Consider the following 21,700-nt stretch of genomic DNA (forward strand, 5'->3'; position numbering starts at 1 on the left):
AGCAATAATTAAAGTTTTCTTTATTAACGACTGCATGTCTGCCACAGGTAGAGATTTACTCAGTACTGGTGGGCCAGAGTGGAGCAGAGTTCGGTAACTGGGCTACAACAAACATTTAATGAGTCTTAAGAGGCATGCTGCAAAACAGCAATGAGCATCACTTCAGTAAAGTTTTCTTATTTCCTCTTTTTATGCACATAAAAGGCTTTGCAAATATAAATTCATGCTTCTTAAACGTCTTTCACATTTGTCACATTACAACTATAAATTTCATGTAGCTTATTAGGATTTTATGCAATAGTCCATAAAGTACGTGTGACATTGAAGGAAAACTGAAGGAACGTTGCTTTGTTGTCTCTACCAGCCTTACAAATCTAGAGACAGAAATATTTGATCACTGTTCTTTGCGAAATAGCTTCAGGCCAGACAGATCAGAGAATATCTGTGAACAGCAAATTTTAGGCCACAGAAATATTTGGATTTTGACATGGCCGTTCTAACACATTAATTTGCTTTCATCCAAATCATTTCACACCCTGTAGCTCAGGTGGCATCTTTACAATGTCCTGTTGGAACGTGAACTTCTGCCTCAGTTTTTTACAGCCTATAACAGGTTTTTCTCCAGGATTGTAACGTATCTAGCTCCATCAATTGTCCCATAAACTCTGGCTAGATTCCCTGTCCAGGATGGAAAAAAAACCTCCCCACAGCACAATGTTGTCATCTCCATGTTTTGTTTTAGTGGAGATTGTGTTTAGGATGATGTATAAAGTTACTATGCTTTAAATTTCTGTACAACTTCATCAGTGACTTGTCAGCTGTGTTCCTCAATCTCCATGATGCTGTTTCTTAACTAATATTTTTCCTGAGGCCTTCATAGAACAGCTGTATTTATACTGAGAACAATTTACACACATGTGGACTCAAATTACCAATTAAGAGACCTGTGTAGACAGCTGGATGGCGTAGATTCACTCCATCTATCATTTTCCTTTCCCTACTGAGTGTTGGTCTGTCAGTTAAAATCTCAATAAAATGCCTTATTGAAAAATGGTGGAAAACATCAAGAGATGTTAATACTTTTACACACCACGGAAACTCCACGAACAAATAGAGTTACATAAATGTTTTGCATGAAATAAAAAAATCTTATTATAAGTTTTCCAGCAGCATGGCGTAAAAGGTTTTTCCTGCTGGTTTTAAATGTTGTTAAGCCTGTCTCCCTTCACTCTTAAACAAATTATCTGGGTTTAATCAGAAAATTTGCAAGGCAAAACAGGAGTGCCAGTCACATCCAAACTTAAGTAGGCTCTATATCTCCATTGGGATTTCTCTGCAGTACATCTGAGCCCTGCTGTGATTGTTTTCGATAGACGTGATGCATTTGAGCTGGATAATAAAATTGAGTGAGACTGATGTACTATACAGGGATTCAAAACAGACAGTAAGACTCAGTAAGAACTATGTTTCTGCCAAAACAAAAAAAAAGGTTTGTTAACATTTTGGCCACTGGCATTATTAGGTTGTATTGGAGGTATTCATTTAGCCAAGCACCAAACTCCATGAAAGATTTCTTGTTTAGATAATTGTTCTTCATTCCTCTTGCGGAATATACAGTTTTATGGGACTCTTGAACCATTTATCATCCCCTCCTGAACTGACGTTGACATTTTGATAACAGCAGCCACCTAATCCCTTGACAGATGTCCCATAAAGCAAAAGCTGCCCCATTGTTTTGCCAAAGGCATCCTTTATTAGCTGCAGCCCAAAAGATTAATTTATCTTTACACTTTCTCACGATGCAGAAAAGGAGAATACTTGCAAAAGTATTCAAACAACTTAATATTTTTCACATTTTGCCACATTACAACTACAAACTTTTTCTTTTATTGGGATTTTATATAATGACAAAATTTAGTTCATAATTGTGAAGTGGAAGGAACATTTGGTATCCATTTTTATTCAGCCCCTTTACTTTGATACCCCTTAAGAAATATTAATGCAATGTGCCCTCAAACATCACCTTCTTTGTAAATAGAGTCAATCTGGACTAATTTAAAATTCAAATAAATTCAAGTTCTCTGTTAAGGCCTCAACGGGTTATAGTATAACATTAGTGAACAAACAGGATCATGAAGACCAAGAGACCACCAGACAGGTCAGGGATGATGTTGATGGGATGTTTAAAACAGGATTTGATGGTAAAACTGTCATGGTATGACATCCTTGGACTTGGTTTGTGTTTTTGTATTAACCGTTCTTAGGTCTATGGTTTCCTTTATTGTTAATTAGTTCCACCTGTCCCTTATGTCTCCATGTCTCCTTGCCACACCTGTTCTTAGTTCCTGTGATTACCTGCCTTTGTTTTCTCCCTGTATATTAGTTGGTCTGTGTTCTTTGTTCCTCGCTGGTTCCTCCGTCACTATTCCTCGTTCACTACCCTTGTTTATGCTCAGTTTTGCTACGTTACAGAACTATGTACACATGTAAGTTTATGGCTCGACTCATGTTTGTACTTGTTGGATTATGTTACGTTTTGGAGACCTTTAATTAAAGAAAAGTCTTCCTCTCATCATGCGGCTGCCAAGCTCTTATCTGCACTTTGGTCCGATCCAAACCAAGAACGTAATAAAAACAATATCCCAAAGTTTTTAATTCCCATTGAGTATCGTCCAATACATCATCCGAAAAATGGAAAAAGGCATGGCAAAATGTACCAAGATGCGGCCATCCACCTAAAACGACAAGCTATGCAACGGGAGCATTAACCAGAGAGGTTAGGCTTAGAGGCCCATGCTAACTCTGGGGGAGCTACAGAGAGCCACAGCTCAGGTGGAATGATCTATTGGCAGGACAACATTCAGTTGTGCACTCCACAAATGTGGCCTTCTGGGAGAGAAGCAAGAAGATAGCATTGTTGGAGGAAAGTCATAGGAAATCCTGTCTCTCTACAAATGGCAAACTGCAACAGGCCATGTAGGGAATGTGTTCTGGTCAGATGAGACAAAAATTTTACTTGCTGACTTCCATGCAAAGTGCTATTAACAGACTCTCTGTATGGTGAAGCATTGTGATGGCAGCATCATGCTGTGGCGAAGCTTTTTTGTTTGGACAGGCACAGGGACGAATGTCAGAGTAGATCAGGAAGACAGACTGAGCTAAATTGAGTGCAATCTCTATGACTGAGGGGGGCCAAATGAATATCCAACATATACTGTTGAGATTTTATTTAAAATGTATTTTTTAAATACTTAATCATCATCCCTCCAGGTCACAATGCACAGCTTTGTGTTGGTAAATCACAACCCAATGAAATACACTGAAGTTTGTGGTTGCAATGTGATCAAAGGTGAACAAGCTCAAGGATTATGAATATCTTTGCAAATCACTGTATAGGTCTGAGTTTTCTTCTAATGAATGTGTCATAAAAGTCGTATTTTTGCATGTCTGACTGTAAAGAAAAAAAAGGGTGGAATAATTACTAAATTATCCTAAAAATGCTACGGAGTCAAGTGGATTTAGATTTGCCTTCTTAGCAATTCTGCAAGCAGCTCCATCACTACGTTTTCACAATCTCCCAGAGCATAACTCTCCCATTTCTTAATAGGATTAGGACCTGTAGAGACCGGTTCCTTGCAACACTTTGCAGTCTTCTTTTGGTTGTCTCCCACTTTGCTGGCATCAATTACTTTAATTTTCAGAGTGCTTGGCAGCTACTTAGTGGAGCCCATTGGTTTTGATTGCTAAGGCAGATTTAAGAAATCAAATTATCTTTAAAGGCCTGGCCTTACCTCAAGTGCAAGGGAATATAAACAGCGTAGTGATTTTTTTTTTTTTTCAGCTTCTACCACAGGAGGCCATGTTCCATGTGCATTAACACAAGTGAAAAAATTTTATTTAATAAAGACTGCTGATTCAAGCACTTGGTCCCAATTTAAAATCAGTTTGGTCTCAATCACAATGTCACAGCATAGATTTCTTTGGAAATCCAACCCCTGAGACATTACAATTAAACAGATGTTCCCTATCAGACACTTCTGGTTGCTTGATATTAGAGCTCATATTGAAATTTATCATCTGGTATTCAGTGCATATTCATTCCCTTTAATAAAGATAAATGGGGCAAATCTTTTTGCTTTCCCTGTGTTTCTGTGGAAAAGATTAAACGTCCTTCAGCAGTCCATCTTACCACACCAGTCACTTCATATTTAATGGCAATAAACTGGCTCCAGAAGGGATATTATGGTCCTCATTTACATAGTCTTAAGGATAGACCCATCAATAAACAGACAGCCACTGTCACTTAAATACCTATGGATGTCTCAACTCAGAAATAACTCTGCAGCTCAAACAAAGTTTTTGAGATGTAGGGGTAAACATTCAAACTGAAAAGCTGCAAACCTCCGATAACATACATTTCAAATGTCCATTCCCAGTTGTCTGGCTCTTATCTTTGCCTTTAGTAGCCTGCTGTCACTTGAGCTTTATGTTGTTTTTAAAGACATCTCTTACTGGTGGCAGATGATGGATGACACGCCAGCATTTGAATTACTGAGACGGGCAGAACGAGGGGTGAGCTTGTCACTCCCATGCTATATTTGGTTGGACAGCAGGAGACTTGCAAGGAGAAAATGTTTTCTAGTGTGCTCTCCTACAATGTTTGCCCTTTCAGACAGCTCGGCTTGACGTGCACTGATCAGTATGAACAAGTGAACTGACACCTGGCACAACTTCACAATTCCCCAAGGAAGCAGGAAGAGGATTATTTGGAGGGGGAGGCACTGAACATAAACAGAGAAGTGTTTACAGTAACACCTGCTTAGTATGTATTAGCACAATCAAGGCTGTGAGGAATTTAATTTGAAAAATGTATTTAAAACAATTAGGAATCCTTTAAAAATAGATGATGGATATTCTTTGCTTTATTAATAAAAACAAGATACAGTATTCCAACATGTATTTTTATGTCACAACATCAGACTTTTCAAGACCAAAACAAATTCAGTATCCTTTTCTGGCCAACCTTAGAGAGTAAATACCAAAGTTTTCTATTACTTTATGGCAGATAATTCTACAAGTCTGGCCAAGTTTTCAATGTAGTACTTTCAAAAATAGACTGTAAGGGATCCCTTATGGTCTATCTTCTGTTTTTTTTTTTTTTTTTTGTCTCACTAAAATGTTTCACAACTTTAAATAAATGTTAATATCAGACAAGGACAACTTAAGTAAATCTAACACCTTTTCCAAATGATGATCTCATTTTGTAAGGTAAAAAAGCTATCCAAAACAACTTGATTCCCACCTAAACTATGATTAAAATGGACGGATCCATGGAGTGAATGGATGGATGGATGGATGGATGGATGGATGGATGGACAGAGCACCTCATTGTAGTTTAAAAGTTAAGCCCTGCCCTGCAGGAAATACAGGTGTGCTGAAGCATATATATGGCAGCAGCAGCATAAGCAAAGCTCTTCCAAACACAAGACAGGGCCTGCACCAGTAATCCATCCATCATGCTTCGGGGACAAGGGGACAGAGTGCACTTTGTGTCTGGATGTATGTTCATATGTGCAGAGAGAGAGAAGGAGAGAGGCCCTCAGAGAATGTCTCAGTGTAGCCATTATCCACACTAACCCTCCTCTCCCACTTCCTCCCATTGAGGGAGCTTAGCAAGACCGGATTACAACCAATTACAGACCTCTCTGGAGAGCATGAAAACAGGGCTGGAGGATCATCTATTTATTGTGTATGACCCTCCAGATGGAAGATGGTCATTTAACATTTAATCAGCTATAAGAACCAGAGGATCAAAACTGAACAATTCCTGACACTGAATACATGTAACAGATTAGGAGCAATTACCCACTGAGAGCACATACAGCATGTTGAGCTTTAGATTTTAGATTAAATCAATTTCACAATGAAACGTTATCCCTCCACTTTTTCTACTGGCCTAATCCTTAAAGGGTTGCAAGGCTGCTGGTACTGATCTTCAGTACTTAATGAGAAAGAGACAGGGTACATCCTTAAAAGGTCATCAATCCAACACAGTGCAAAAAACTCACACCTTGGCGGAAATTTAGGGTGGCCAACTACAAGAACATCTATGTTTTTAGACTGGGGAAAGCAGCACAACTGTGTTTATATGCAGCCAGAAACACTATAAAAAATCTTAAATAACCAAAATTTCATTTTGTTTTTTCTCGTATTCATGTTCAGACACAGCTTAAAGCAGATTAATACGAATCTGAACTAAAATGTCTGCCAATATATGTGTTGGTAGAGTACTAAACAGAAGGAACAAATCAGTATGAGGTAAACATAATCCAAACCAACTGAACACCAAAGAAGCAGAAATCAAGTTTAAACATGCCAAAGCAACCCAGGAAGATGTGTTAAAGGGAAAACAGGAAGTAAATTGAACACATTGCAAAACAGAAAACAGATCAAAATAGAACCGGGAACACAAGTTAAAACAGAAACAAAACCAACACATAAGAAACCTAAAGCAAAGAACAAAACAACAAAATAACACGAGGTCCTTCAGTTTACAAGTCTTGACCTTTAGAAACATGAGTATATCATTTTGTTGGGTTGCTCCCTTATAGCTGTTATTGTTGGACACAGAGGCTTGTTACCGCAAGAATATATCAAGAAGATACACATCAGTTAATGAATGTGAGGAATGTAGTTAATAAAGAGGCTTCATGAACATATAAAAAAAAAAACATTTTTCATGTCATACTGGCCATGGCCCCACATTTTTATGTGGTAAAACTGACAGTTGATATTTATAAATGAATTAAACCTATTAAATCTGAAAAAATAAAATAAAATAAAACACGTGTCACATAGCATTTACAATTGAAACCAGATGTTTACATACACTGGATAAAAAGGCAATTTTTATTCACTTAAGGATAATAAATTAGACTTTTTTTCTGTTTTAGATCACCAAACCTTTTAATACAATGCAGGGATAATTACAACAACATTTTTAGATGGTTTACTACTTTCTAAAAATTCAGAGGTTTACACAATTCTTTAGTCAGTCAGTCATTTTCTACCGCTTATTCCATAGTGGGTCGCGGGGGAGCTGGTGCCTAACTCCAGCAGTCTATGGACGAGAGGCAGGATACACCCTGGACAGGACAATTCTTTAGTATTTGGTCAAATTGCCTTTTAAAGTGAACGACTTTGGTCAAACGTTTTGTGTTTCTTTCCACAAGCTTCTCACAACATTTGCCAGTTTTGTCCCATTCCTCCTAACAGAACTGATGTACCTGAGGCCCGTTTGGTTTGTAGGCTGCCCTGCTCAAACAAACCTTCTCAGCTCCGTCTAGAAATCTGTCTTTGGGAATGAGATCAGGGCCTCTAAAACACTGGCTTTGTTGTCCTTAAACCACTTTGTAACTAATTTGGTGGCCCTGATGCCATATGTTTTGTGATGGCCCTCCTGCAGCAAAACACCCACACCACATGATAATATCTGGAGTTTGCAAGCTTCCTCCACTTGTCTTAAAATGTAACAATGTTCATTATGGTCAAGCACTTCAATTTTAGTTTCACCAGTGCACAGGACATCAAACCACAGGACATGTTTCAAAAAGTAAGCAGGGGTGTGCACTTGGAAACTATAATCTAGCTTTTTTATTTGTCAGGGTTTGGACTTTGTTTGTGTTTAGTCACTTTTTATGTTTATATTTAGTATTTTGGTAGTCGTGGTTGTTTTGGTTACTTCCCCTCACTCCTGGTTGTTTATTTCCCCCCTAGTGTTGTCACCCTCCTCGTTCATTGCTCCTTTGGTTATTGTTGCTTTCTTAGTTTCGACTTAGTATGGTTTTCTCTGTATTATTATTATTATTATTATTATTATTATTATTATTTATTGTAGTGCTCTGGTTTCCTTGTATTTCCTAGTTCAGTTTCCCATTTAGTATCTTTGTGTTTATTTATGGTTTGGTATTTGTCCTCTTTTATATTCTACTAGGTTACTAGTCTTATTTTCTCTGTGTTAGTTTCTTTCCTAGTTGTAGTCCTTTCTCGTTTAGTTCCTCTAGTTTAGCTTTATTCTCCAGCCCCTCTGGTTAGGTTGTGTTTACTTATTGTTTATATTTTGTTTGTTTACATTCCAGTCCTCATGTTCTCTGCTTCCCTTCCAGTCTATTCAGTCAGTGTGCTTTAGGTTTGTTTAGTTTTGTAGTCAGGGTTTCTTTATGGTGTTGCTAGTTCTTAGGTTGTTGTGTTCCCTCTGCTTTCTCAGTTTCCTTTAGTTCATGTTTATTCTTGATTTTTATGCTTTATTTATCTTGGTCTATAATTTCAATTAGGTCTGCTCACTGTTGTGTTAATTAGTCCCCTTCCTCATGCTTTAGTTTTATTAGGTTCACCTGCTCCTTCTGACTCCTTGTCTCACCTGTTCTTAGTTCCTTTGATTGCCTGCCTTTGTTCTCCCTCAGTATATTAGTTGGTTTTGTTTCATTGTCCTTGGCTGGTTCCTCTCGTTGCACAGCTCGGGTCTACCCTCTACTCCCTTGTATACCATGTTCCTGCAGATGTGAGTTTTGGATCTCTGGTTTACCTGCAGTGATTTTGTTATGCTTGTAACTTTGAATAAAGCTGAAGATTATTCGAAATGCTGCTGCCAAGCTCTTGTCTGCGCTTCGGTCCACCCCAAAACCTCACTGTGACAGTATTACTTTGTAGAAATGACTTTTTTCTTTCTGAGTGGCTTTTCTGCTCATGTTCGTTTAGGACTTGTTTCACTATAGAAAATACAACTCGTTTACAAGCTTCATCCAGCATCTGCACACATTATTTATTCCTTTTTTCTGTGAAGCCTATTTGCAGATTTTGCTCCAAAACTAGTTAATCTCTGAGACAGAGAAAATGTCTCCTTGAACAATAAGATGGCTGGCCTTTTCTATGCTGTTCATTCTTGTGTGTTTTAAGAGATAAATATGGCACCTTTAAGCATGAAGAAATTGTACACAAGGATAAACCAGACTTGTGGGGGTCCACAATTCTCTTCCTGATATCTTAGCTTAGTTATTTTAAATGTAAATTCTAGAATTGTGCCGCTCAAGGTGGCAGCAGGTTGGAGTAGCTCTGTTACTTTTGATTCTGATTTATTCTTTTTTGGGAACTATTCCTCTTGTGGTGGATACAGTTGATTTTTTTTTGGATGACTGTCCACTCCAGTGTCGGATGCTGTGCAGCTTGGAGGATTTTTCTTAATACTTTCTATTTTTGGACATTTGTTATGATGCATTGCCATGGCAATGGGGTTGTTTCTTACAACCGGGAGCAGCTGATTAATATCTCAAAAGCTCAAATAATACTTCAGCCACAACCCCAAATCCCTGATGAGTTGAAAAGGAGACGCCGTGGATGCAGAGCAGGAGCTAAGAGAAGAGAGAGAAGGAGGAAGTTCAAACCATCTCTTCTGTCGATTTTGATGGGCAAAAAAAAAGCAGACAGAGATTTAAAGAGGAGCGGCAAATGTAAAGGAGGTGGAGTGGAAGTACTTGTGAACAACAGATGGTGTAATCCAGGACATGTTACTGTGAAGTGTCATCTCTGCAGTCCAGATATTGAACTGTTGGCAGTAAGTTTTCGTCCATATAATTTACCCAGAGAGTTCACCAGTGTTATTTTGGCAACAGTTTACGTTCCACCTTCTGCTGTTGCCGACACTGCATGTGATGCCATCAGCTCAGTTGTTGCTAAGCTACAGACACAAAATCCCAATGCTTTTGTGGCAATTTCTGGTGATTTTAACCATGCTTCACTCTCTGCTACACTTCCAACGTTTCAACAGTTTGTCAGCTGCTCTACCAGAGAAAACAAAACATTGGATTTGTTTTATGCAAATGTCAAGGACTCATACATCTCTACAGCAAGACCTCCTCTAGGCAAATCAGATCACAATCTTGTTTTTCTCTGCTCGAAATATAAGCCCCTTGTTCAGAGGCAACCTGTAATAAAGAGGACTGTGAGAAAATGGTCACAGGAAGCTGAATAAGCTCTGCAAGGTTGCTACAGACTGGGACGTACTGTGCCAGCCACATGGAGAGGACATCAATGCCATGACTGAGTGTGTAACCGACCATATAAACATCTGTGTGGATAACATCATCCCCACCAGAACCATGAGATGCTTCCCCAATAACAAACCTTGGATCACCAGTGACCTGAAGGACCTGCTTAACAAGAAAAAAAGAGCCTTCAGAGAGGGAGACAGAGAATTATTGAGGATTATACAGAAGCAACTTAAAGTCAAGATAAGAGACAGCAAGGAGGTGTACAAGAAGAAGCTGGAGAGCAAGCTCCAGCAAAACAATATCAGAGATGTGTAGACAGGGATGAAGAAGATCACACCACCGATGGAGGTCTGGACAGAGCCAATGAACTGAACACATTCTTCAATAGGTTCAGTTCAGAAACAAGCTTCGCATCCTCCTCTCCTGCTCACAGCCAAACAGACATTCCACTTTCCTTTGACCCACAGGACCCACAGCTGTCCAGTAACACCTCACATTTTTTATCTTCCACCTCAGCCCTAGACCCTTCTGCTTCTACATGTTTGCCTTCAACCATATCAGAAGATGCTGATACTTCCTTTGCTTCCCCCTTCCACCTGTGTGTCTCAAGAAGTCAGGTGAAGAGACAACTGGAGAGACTGAATAGGAATAAAGCTGCAGGTCTAGATCATGTCAGCCCTAGAGTCCTGAAGGCCTGTGCAGAGCAGCTCTGTGGGATTCTGCAGCACCTCTTCAACCTTAGCCTGGCCCAGAAGGTTCCGGTGTTGTGGAAGACCTCCTGTCTTGTTCCGGTACCAAAGAAAACTCACCCATCAGTCCTCAATGACTATAGACCTATTGGCCTGACATCTCACACCATGAAGGTCCTAGAGAGACTCCTGTTGGCCCACCTGAAAAAACAGTAAACCATCAGGACCCCCTTCAGTTTGCTTATTGCTGTGGAGTTGGAGTTGAAGATGCCATCATACACCTGCTTCAACAAACCCACTGTCATCTGGACAGAAATACTCGGATGATTCTGCAGTTGTGGGGTGGATCAGAGATGGACAAGAAGCTGAGTACAGGAAGGTGGTGGACCGCTTTGTGGCATGGTGTGGAAACAATTATCTCATCTTGAACATGAATAAAACAAAGGAGATGATTGTAGATTTTAAGAGAAACAGGAATAAGTCAAAAACTATTTCTATCATGGGAGAAGAAGTGGAGGTGGTGGAGGAGTATAAATACCTCGGTGTTCACCTGGACAACAGACTAGAGTAGAGATGCAACTGTGAAGCCATCTACAAGAAGGGACAGAGCAGAATGTACTTCTTGAGGAAGCTTAGGTCCTTTGGTGTTTGCAGCAAGATGCTGCATATCTTCTATAAGTCTGTTGTGGAGAGTGTGATCTCTTCTGCCATCATCTGCTGGGGAAGCTGCATCAGAGCCAGGGACTTAAAAAAGCTCAACAAGCTGATAAAAAAGGCTGGTTCTGTTCTGGGGACTCCTCTGGAACCTCTGGAGATCATTGTGGAAAGACGGATTCTTCATAAAATGAAGAACATTATGGAGAACCCTGAGCATCCTCTTCATGAGACTGTCCTACAACAACAGAGTGTCTTCAGTCAGAGGCTTCTTCAGATCTGCTGTAAGACGGAGCGCTACCGGAGATCCTTCCTGCCCCCAGCCATCAGCATTTACAACGGCTCTTTGAGGAAACCTTCATAATATGAGCTATAACAACATTTAATTTTCCTTTGGGATTAATAAAGTATTTTTGAATTGAATTGAATTGTTTAGCTTTTTCCATAATGTCACACAAGGAAGTGTTTAATGTCTTGTGTTAAAAAAGATCCACAAGTGTGCCTTTCATAAACTCAAATGTTGTGAATTAACTTATCTATTATGACATCTTGATTAAAGGCATACTAATCTAAATGCGTGTAAACATCTGGATCTGAATAAAGTCATAAACATTCTCTAAAAACCTCTCTCTGTAGAACAAATTTTGCCCTTTGTTACTGACTTATACTGATCTAAATTTGTATCGTCCTCAGGTTGCATTATTAAAGACTTCTAAACTTCTGTCTCCCCTCCCCCCTGCACGATTACATTATCCATCAGGACATTCCCAACAAAACAATTTCACCTAAACAGTTTTCACTGACAACAAACCATATCCTGCACTTGAGAACAAATTGCACCACAGGGCTCTCATGCCATTGCCACCATACTGTTGTGCCCTTATGGACTTGTAAATGTGGGTCAGTTTTGCAAAAGAAAAACATTGCATTTCCCCTGTCAAATTAGTTTAGAGTAAGTGATTTAAATTATGTCTTCCTAAATTTAATTTATATTTTGTAATACTACAACAACAAAGTTCAATGTAATTTATTGGGATTTTACAGTAAGTGATAAGCCAACAAAACGTCAAGCACGATTGGTGAAGTTTAAGTAAAATAATAAATTGTTTTTAACATTTCCACAGCTGTTTTCCAAAAGCCATGTTGGTAACAAAGAGGAGATGTGAACAAAAGGGGTTGTGGTCACATAATGAACATAATTTAGCTTTATGACCTGCATGCAAAATGGTATTTGTGGTGTAAAACTATAACTGTTCTTAAACATACAAATATACAATGTAATAGTTTAGATCAAAGCATATCCATGGGTTAGAATAGCCTATTTAAAGTCCAGACTTTGTGATAAAGTTGCTGCACAGAGAAACTTTCATCCAATCTGACCGAGCATGAGCTATTTTAGAAAGACAAATGTTCCACAATTTCAGTCTCTAGATGCGCAAAGCTGGTATAAAACAACACTTGCAGCTGTAACTGCAGTAAACATTGGTTCTACCATGTTTTGATTTGACAGGCCTGAAAACAACTGCAAACTTGATTTGTTTTGTTAAAAAATAAAACAAATATCCATCATTTTACTTGAGGTTCACAGTTATTCACTTCGTTGTTTATATCTGTAGTATTTTCATAGTTTTTTTTTTGTATTATTGAAGTGGTCACAGTTTACTATGTTGTCCCTAAACATGAACATATTTATGAATAACAAAACGATCCCGTGTTTATGGATTGTCCGTACCTAACAGGTTTAGCAGTCACTCCTCTTCATGTGAATTTGTTCATATTATGGTTTAAGGTTATAGCGACCCAGTGGACAGGGTCCAACAAATGTATCCTGCAGTGTTCACAGAATTTCAAAGAGATCAGCAAACAGACTCTTATTATCCTACTTTTCTTCTTTGATGCTAAGCAGACATGACCATCTCTCTTCATCACTTCATCTCATTCAGTTGGTTCTTTTATCCACCCCCCACACTTCATTCTTTTATCTGTTGGGGTGTTTTGTATTCAGTTTTCGATCTTCCTCTTCATCTTTATCGCCTTCTTGAGAAATGTTTCAGCCACTTAGTTTGAGGCAGCTGTAGCTGACGGACAGGCTGTAGCCTGTGCAAACTGGGCCAGTCACTGAGTAATTCAGGCCTGGCTGTCAAGAGTGATTTCCCTGTATCTGTATTCCAGTGGAAAGGTGTGATGATTTTGGTGGTACTGCTCAGTTTGCTGTAGTCAGGCAGAGGAGACTGCACCCTAGCAGTGTTCTTGCAGTGGCAGGATGTGTGCATGCTCCCATCCCTGTCGGCCTGTATGTGTCATAGACAGCTCATTCTAACCTTGGCAGCTCTGCACAAACAGCAGCATGGACTGATCTGCTCTACCTTTCACAGGCTCATTCATCTTACTTACACTGTAGCTGGTGGATGAATCCACACATTTGTACATCACAAGGTCAATCTGAGTCATTGACACTGAACTTCACTCCAGAGAGACACCACCTTTATAAACTGGGTTGTCTTTTTTATGATATTTCTTTCTTTACTTTGTTCATAGTGCTGTCACAAAGTATTTACATTGAAAAAGAGGAAATACTCACCAAATGCTTCTTGCCTTGGAGAAGGTCTTGTCTACTCTAAAAAAAAGCATACAGAATAAAGGCATTACACTCAGTTTACAGCTTTTATTATCTTTCTGTTTCAGATAATGAAAGAAAATAGATTAAATAAATTTATTTTTAGTAAGTGAATTTTAAAGGCTGCATTGAATTAATTGTTAAATCAAAATGTTTAATTGACAACCAAAAGTACATCAGCATCACCTGCTGGCACATAAATGAATTCAACGCTCAGAAAGAGTTTCACTCTTTTGTCTGCATGGAGCTCAGATGAGAATTGAATAAGATTTTCTCAGATAGAATGATGCCTGGTTTCCAAAACTATTGAAAATAAAAATCTGCAAAGTGGTATGAATTTACTGCATTACATTCCTCAGCAGGGACAAGAAAGCGAGACTCAGGCAGGTCCTGAGAGAAAACCTATTCGAGCAGAAAAGACTTGACAAACACTTTTGCTAAGTACTCTATTTGACCAGCCTTTCTACCTAAAAAGCATGCTGAAATGATAGAGTGCCTACGCAGCAAGCTGGATTGCACTGAACTACCCCCTGCCATCTGTTGAAGTAGCATTTTCAAGAATGAGATGATTACTACTTTTTCTTAGACAAAGTGAATCTTCTCCTGGTTTGAAACCTTGCTGTAAGGCACATTACTCAATGTCAAACCAAGAAAAAATCCTGTCATCTGTTCCTAAATCAGACCCAAAATGTCATTATACTGATTGCTTTTCTGGCCCTTCATGGCCTCTGTCTCATCCTTCTTATTTCTTCTCTGAACCGTAAGTGGTGGTAAATACTTTAACATCTTCAGGCAGAGATGTTTCTGTTGCTGGGCTGGGCAGAACACCTGATGTCAAGACCCAGAGGATCTGGAAAGATCTGCCTGAAGAAATCAGGTCAGATGAATCAGTACCCTCCTTTAAATTCCAACTTTAAACATATTTTCATCTAAGAGCCATGACGTTTTTTTCTTGCTTACTTCTTTTACTTTTCTGGTGCCATCATCGTTTTACAATCGAACCTTTATACTGCGTGTTTTGATTAGTTTTAGTGGATTTGCCATAATAGTGGAATTCTTGCAACAATTGGTTCACATTAATCTTTTGTCCCCTGCTTATTTTTTTGACTCTCAAAGTGTTTTTAATGTATTGGTGATTATTGGTATGTAAATGTATCAACAACCAAAAAACATCTGCTTTGATGTATAATTGGGAATGATCTTGTAATACCTTCATTGTCTGTTTCAAAATGACTGCCTCAAACAGAGAATGTGCAGCATATTATTTTTCTTTTATAGTAAATGTTTGTGACATTTAATTGTTAAAATTAAAACAAAGTTCATTGAGTTTGTTTTTGTTGAGAAAAAACAGCATTTATGGTAAAACTAAGAGCTGTTGTGGATAAATAGTTTTTTTGTGTTGCCCTTGTGAAACTTGTTGTGGTTCTGATTTTGATAAATTATCTATAAATAAGGGTTAGTATACCCTGACCACAAAGATCATGTTACTGTGCTGTGGTACACTACCAAGACTAAAATATAAAACCACTTTCTGCCAATAGATGGCACTGAATGTGCAGAGGTAAAACAGACACAACACTTTATTTCAGAAGGTGTAACTTGGCAAAGTGTCTCGAAAGCCTTTTCGAGCTTTTTATGAACAGAAATCTATCACAGAGATAAACACACAGGGCAAGCTTTGGTTAGATGCAGCTCTTAACAGTGTCTATATGATAAAGGTGATTCATGGCCGCAGCTTGGGCCTTTGTACACAACACAGAGACAAGTGAAATTCACTGGATTAATGTGACACAAACTGCCGAAACCATTTTGAAAACAATTCATATATATGGAAGCCAAACTGGAAATTGAACTTTGGATAAATTGGGAACTTTTGATTTTGTATGACAGAATTCCAACTTTAGTTATAACTTCTGCTGATTTTTCCAACTCCAAACATAGAGTTATGGATGCATGTCAAGCAAACCCCAAAGATGCAACAGTTTAGGCTACAAATGACATCTGGGTGACCAAAGCTGACTTGAGAAAATCAAATAGTAGTCATAATTATGACTTGAAAAGTAGTCAGATGTTGCAGGGATAAACCTATTTGCATTTCTAACAGTTTGTATTACATTGTAATACATTAAACCACCGGCACAGTAAGTACTGCACAATGCCTATTTGCGAACATTTGTTCAGTGCTTGAATGCACAAGGTAGGTAGTTAGATAGATAGATAGATAGATAGATAGATAGATAGATAGATAGATAGATAGATAGATAGATAGATAGATAGATAGATAGATAGATAGATAGATAGATAGATAGATAGATAGATAGATAGATAGATAGATAGATAGATAGATAGATAGATAGATAGATAGATAGATAGATAGATAGATAGATAGATAGATAGATAGATAGATAGATAGATAGATAGATAGATAGATAGATAGATAGATAGATAGATAGATAGATAGATAGATAGATAGATACTATCATACAGTCCATGGTCAGTAAACAAAAAACAAATAAAGGCAGAGGTTTACAAAACAAGAGTCAACTCCAAAACACAAGACAGGTCAAAATCCCTAGAAGACGTGATTAAGGCTAGAAAGCTTGACACCAGAATAAAAACAAACTGGCAGGGGAGGGGGAAGCTGCACAGGCTAAGGTATATATAGACAAACAAACAAAGAGACACCGGTGGACAACAATAGGGTGTGGTAGAAGCTGGTTACAGGTGGGAATCTCAGGAAGTGCAGCTGAGTGAAAGAAGACAGGAAATAAATCCACAAAATAAAGTTAAAAAAGTAAACAAAATCAGAGACTCAACTGTAAAATACTTAAGCATTAGAGCTGAACACAGTCACCTTCCACTTCCACTCTTTATTCTTGTACAGATTTACAGAAGACATTTTCTACTCATTTATACAGACGCTCACATGATTATGAAAACTGAAGAGGTAAAATGGGGACAAGTGTATGTGTCAAATACACTTGACTAGGGTTAAGATCTTGAAATTAACAGGCAATCTCTCCACATGTTGAGCCACAGGCCCCTGTCACAATCAGTAAATGTCTGCATTTATTCTGATACAGGGGTAATAATTAGACCTCCATCAAATATTACAAATCATATTGGGGGTTAGCCAAAAACTGCTGAGTTGCATTGCTAAAAGTAAAAACATATTTCTATTGAGAAAGAGGAAGTGACATGGGATCTTCAAGGCAACTTTCTTCTTCAAAGGAAACTGAAAGTATGTAATAAATAAACTGTTGTAAAGATTTCTACTCATTTACAAGAAGGAATGGAATGACAGGCGTCCAAAGAACAATGCCAGTAGTAAGATCAAAAACCAGCTCACAACACGGGGCCAGAAGGACATCCTGTTTTACTCATACAACAATAATAAACAAAACTGGAAACAGATCACAAGAAACACCCAAAGAGGCAACACCGGAACCACAAGTAAAAATGTTCTGACTTCTCTTCTTTGGAGAGAAATTTTATAAAAGATAAATGAAAGCTTAAAACTTCCTCATTCTGAGAAAACAGTCACTGTGAGGAAGCAGAACCTGAAGGGTCTTTTTATTGTTCGGAATTCATGTATAGACTTGTGTTGTTATGGTAAGTTGTCTCCTGATCTTCCTCTGCCAAAAATACCAAAAGTGAAGATTTTACAGAGTTCAGCGTGCTCATATGTGCAGATAAATCAGCGCTAAACCTAAAGTGGAATGCACACCGGTACCTGGGAGAGCCGTCAGCTCTGCTGTGCATGAGGAGAGAACGTCTGTTTTCATGTGAATCACTAAGAAAACATTTTCTGGACCTCATTCTGTGCCACTCAACTCTTCTCAGGTTTCACGGAATTCCCATAAAATGAAATCAGCCAGGGTGCGTCGGCATAACTGAGTGGAGGCTCCAAACTGAAATATCAAAACTTATAGAGGAAATGTAAAATAAAGCATTGGCTTGTGTAAATAGAACCTAAAACCCAACGGCTGAGACTTACTATCAGGGTACTGAGACAAAGGAAGGATATAGCTGCAAAAGTTATTTGCCAGTGTGTTTAAAGTATTAAATATTAGATATTGTAAATGAGAATTTTAAATCAATTGCAAAAGCATTTATACCCCTTTATTATTTTGACATTTTATCATGTTTACAGCTACAACCTTGGGATTTTAGGTGACTGAACAACACAAAGTATTGCATAATTATGAAGTTAAAGGAAAATAATACATGGTTTTCCTTATTTTTTACATATTAAAATCTGAAAAGTGTGGTGTGCCCTTTAATTTGCCTTTCAGGCACAGAGGCCCCCAAATAAAATCCAGTTCCACCAATTGCCTTCAGAAGTCACCTAATTAGTATGCCAAGGCCTGTATGGAAGAGTTTGATGTATTTGTACTTAGTGCCTCCTAAGTCTCCTGAGCTGCAGTATGTCTCTTGGAGTATGTCTCTAAGAGACAGCTGGAGAGTTTGCAAAATAGCTCTAGCTCAGTCAGATTCGATAGAAAGCATCTGTGAACATCTTCAAATCATGCCACAGATTCTCAGTTGGATTTAGGTCTGGACTTCTAACATACGAACATCCTTTAATCTAAACCCTTCCTTTGTAGCTCTGGTTGTGTGTTTAGTTACATTGGTGTGCTGTAAGGTGAACCTCCGACCCCAGTCTCAAGTCTTTTTGCAGCCATTAACATCTTTTCTTCCAGCATTGGCCTGTATTTAGCTTCATGGATTTCCTTGTCAACTTTGATCAGCTTCCTGGTTTTCTGCTACAGAAAAGCATTCCCTCAGAATTATGCTGTCACCACCATGTTTGACAGTGGGGATGGTGTGCTCATGATGATGTGTGGTATTAGTGTTCCTACACACAGCATTTTGCATTTAGGGGAAATAATTTTATTTTATTTTCATCTCACCAGAGACCTTCCTCAAACGTGTTTGATTTGCGCTTTTTATCACTCTTATTAGGGTGGTTGGTTGCAGCAGATTTCATTTTGGGTCAGAGTGAATGGGGTTGAATGCAAATGCACACTACACCTTTTTGATTTTTGCTTGTAAAACAATTTAAGAACCATGTATCATTTTTCTTACACTCCTTCCACAATCCCATTAAAATATATTATGTATTTTGTAGTTGTAATGTGACAAAATGTAAGGTATATGAATATGTTTGTAAGACATTGTAATTTATACCACTGTATGTTTTATGGAAGGTCAAAGTCTATCACATTAGTTTTGAGTAAAGTCTTTACAGTTAATCCCATCAGGAAATGTATGAAATCTGAAAAAAGCCGGATCATCAAAGCGGATATTACCCCAAAAACTGGTAAAATCATGTTTCGTGTTTCCTCTTTGTTCTCAACAAGGTATCAACATACCAAGTGGTAGTCATGGAAACACACATCCGTGAGGGGTAAAAAAGCTCAAGAAGAGTCTCAGAAACCCACCAGTGTGTCAGCAGCTGTGACACTTTACAAGAAGGCAATGCTACTTAATCAGCTTGAGATTTCCTCCTTTTCTATGCAAACTTTTTAACATTTTCTTCACTTTAAAAATTAGCCGAGGCCATTAGTGCACATCAAGTAAGGAACACTGCTCACAGCAAGTAGGTCAGCAAACTGAAATGAGGGGAGAGTTCCAAGGAAATTCAGCTTAAAAAACACAATTCATTACTTAGCCACAAATCTGGTGTTGCGACATGTTCTTTCAGGATTTTTTAAATCTAAAATATAAGAAACACTTTAAACACCCTTCATTTCTACTACCTGTGCGACCCTTTCTCTTTTCCAATGGTTATAATCAGTCTGACAGAGAGAGGTACCCTCAATTCTTGTGGTTTTTAAATGGTAAATGGACTGAACTTATATAGCGCTTTTCCAGTCATGCCGACCACTCAAAGCACTTTACACTAGAGCCACATTCACCCAATCACACTTACTAACGCTCACACATTCATACACCGATACGCAGATCGGTAGGCAACTTGAGGTTAAGTGCCTTGCCCAGGGGCACATTGACATATGGCAGGGGGAAGCTGGAATTGAACCCACAACCTTCTGATTGCAAGACGACTACTCTTCCTACTGTATTTATACAGTAGTATAATGTAACAATGGCCACCAGTGGGCTCTAGATGGACAAACTTTCTCAGTTTATTATTTTACTTAGTACCCCTAAACATAGCCCATTCTAAAATGTCCAAACTCTAACACTGAGCAGTTTATTCTAACCTCCCCAACAACCCCGCACCGTTCAAACCCTTTGTGAAGTGCCTTAAGACGACATGTGTTGTGAATTGGCGCTATATAAATAAAACTGAAATAGAACATATTCCAACTAAATAAAGACTTTGGACCACCACCCCATCAGTTACTAACAAAAACACTTCTGATGTTTGCTGTACTTTTAAACACCAACTTCCAGAGAAAGAGGTACAGTCCTGTTACAGTGTTTCTTATAATTAGTTAAGAATGAGAACTATTTGTAGTAACTGAAGCTCCTAAACTGATAAAACTGGTGAATCCAGCGTGCACAGAAATCTTTCTTTTCCGCATGGTTTTAATTAGTCTGGTGGAGGAGTCAAGGCCAGTTTTTCACCCACCTGAGATTGACTAAAGTCAGTTTGGACTCAACAGTTTGCAAGCAAAGCGGAGGTAAAAAGGTCACAAACCTTGCTGGCATCAACAATTACAGCTACCTTAAAGACAACAAAAATAGTTTCCTTCCTATAACACATTGGCTTCTTCAACAGTAAACAGTGAAAGCGAGGACATTTTTTACACATTTGCTTTATGTTTTATGCTGCTTTATAATTCTCCTACACAAATCCTAATAAAATATTCTATATTCCACAGGGTATGAATTAATAGGAATAAAAAACTGATTTATTTGATGGTGGCTTTTTTTTCTATTTTTTGTGCTGTCACAGAAACATTTCAGCTGCTAACAGATTCACTACATTATAATGTTAAAATGATCTTATTCTTATTCATAAATTAATAAAAATTTGCTCATCTGTATTCTTCTGTTTTCTTGCTTTTGTCATTTAATTTCTCCATCAAGCAGGAGGAGAAAGTATCTGTGCAAGCAGCATTAAATCTGAGTGCGGACACAAAGATTTGAGGGAGAACAGAATAAATTTGAAAGCAAGCAGAAGTTTTGAGTAAAGGCATCACAAATTTTCAGCACAAAAATATGAATTCCTGCACTTAACTTAAAAATGTAAGCTCTTGGTTTTGGGCATTTTATTTCCCCCATAGACTCTGTTACTAAAGTTGTTTAGTAAGCATCTGAAACTACCAAACCTCTGAAACAACACAAATGCAGAAATGCTCGTATCAATGTGGTTTTAAAACCAGATCTGACCTGCCTGTGTCTGCTCTACCTCTCATAAACACTAGTTGTGTTTATTGAAATATTAGGTGTAGGCATGACTCTTAAAGGATACTTTACATCTTTTGAATTGGGGTTTTGTTCAGAGGAACCAGTCAATATCTTACCAATAGCAGAAAACTATCTTATTGGCTTAATTTTAATGAAATAGAGATTTACTTACAGGCCAACAAAGACATACCAAGAACAAGGGGGTTTCTGTAAAGGTAAAATCACTCTGATCTAAAAACTATCAGAGTTCATGCAAAAATCATTTTATAAACTATAAAAGTTGTTTATACACGTGTCAGTTTAAACTGACATAT

At 38.2% G+C, this 21,700-nt stretch overlaps 1 protein-coding gene across 2 annotated transcripts in view; it reads right to left on the minus strand.

Annotated features, from left to right (window-relative positions):
- Window positions 1-21,700, minus strand: part of LOC124867239 (rap1 GTPase-activating protein 1-like) — a 72,517-nt gene that overhangs the window by 43,617 nt on the left and 7,200 nt on the right. For both annotated transcript variants that reach the window (XM_047363662.1, XM_047363623.1), the window contains exon 2: window positions 13,971-14,006. In XM_047363662.1, coding sequence (XP_047219618.1) covers window positions 13,971-14,006 — 36 coding nt within the window. The remainder of the gene's footprint in view (window positions 1-13,970; window positions 14,007-21,700) is intronic.

Source organism: Girardinichthys multiradiatus, chromosome 1 (assembly GCF_021462225.1).
Source record: "Girardinichthys multiradiatus isolate DD_20200921_A chromosome 1, DD_fGirMul_XY1, whole genome shotgun sequence".
NCBI lineage: Eukaryota > Metazoa > Chordata > Actinopteri > Cyprinodontiformes > Goodeidae > Girardinichthys > Girardinichthys multiradiatus.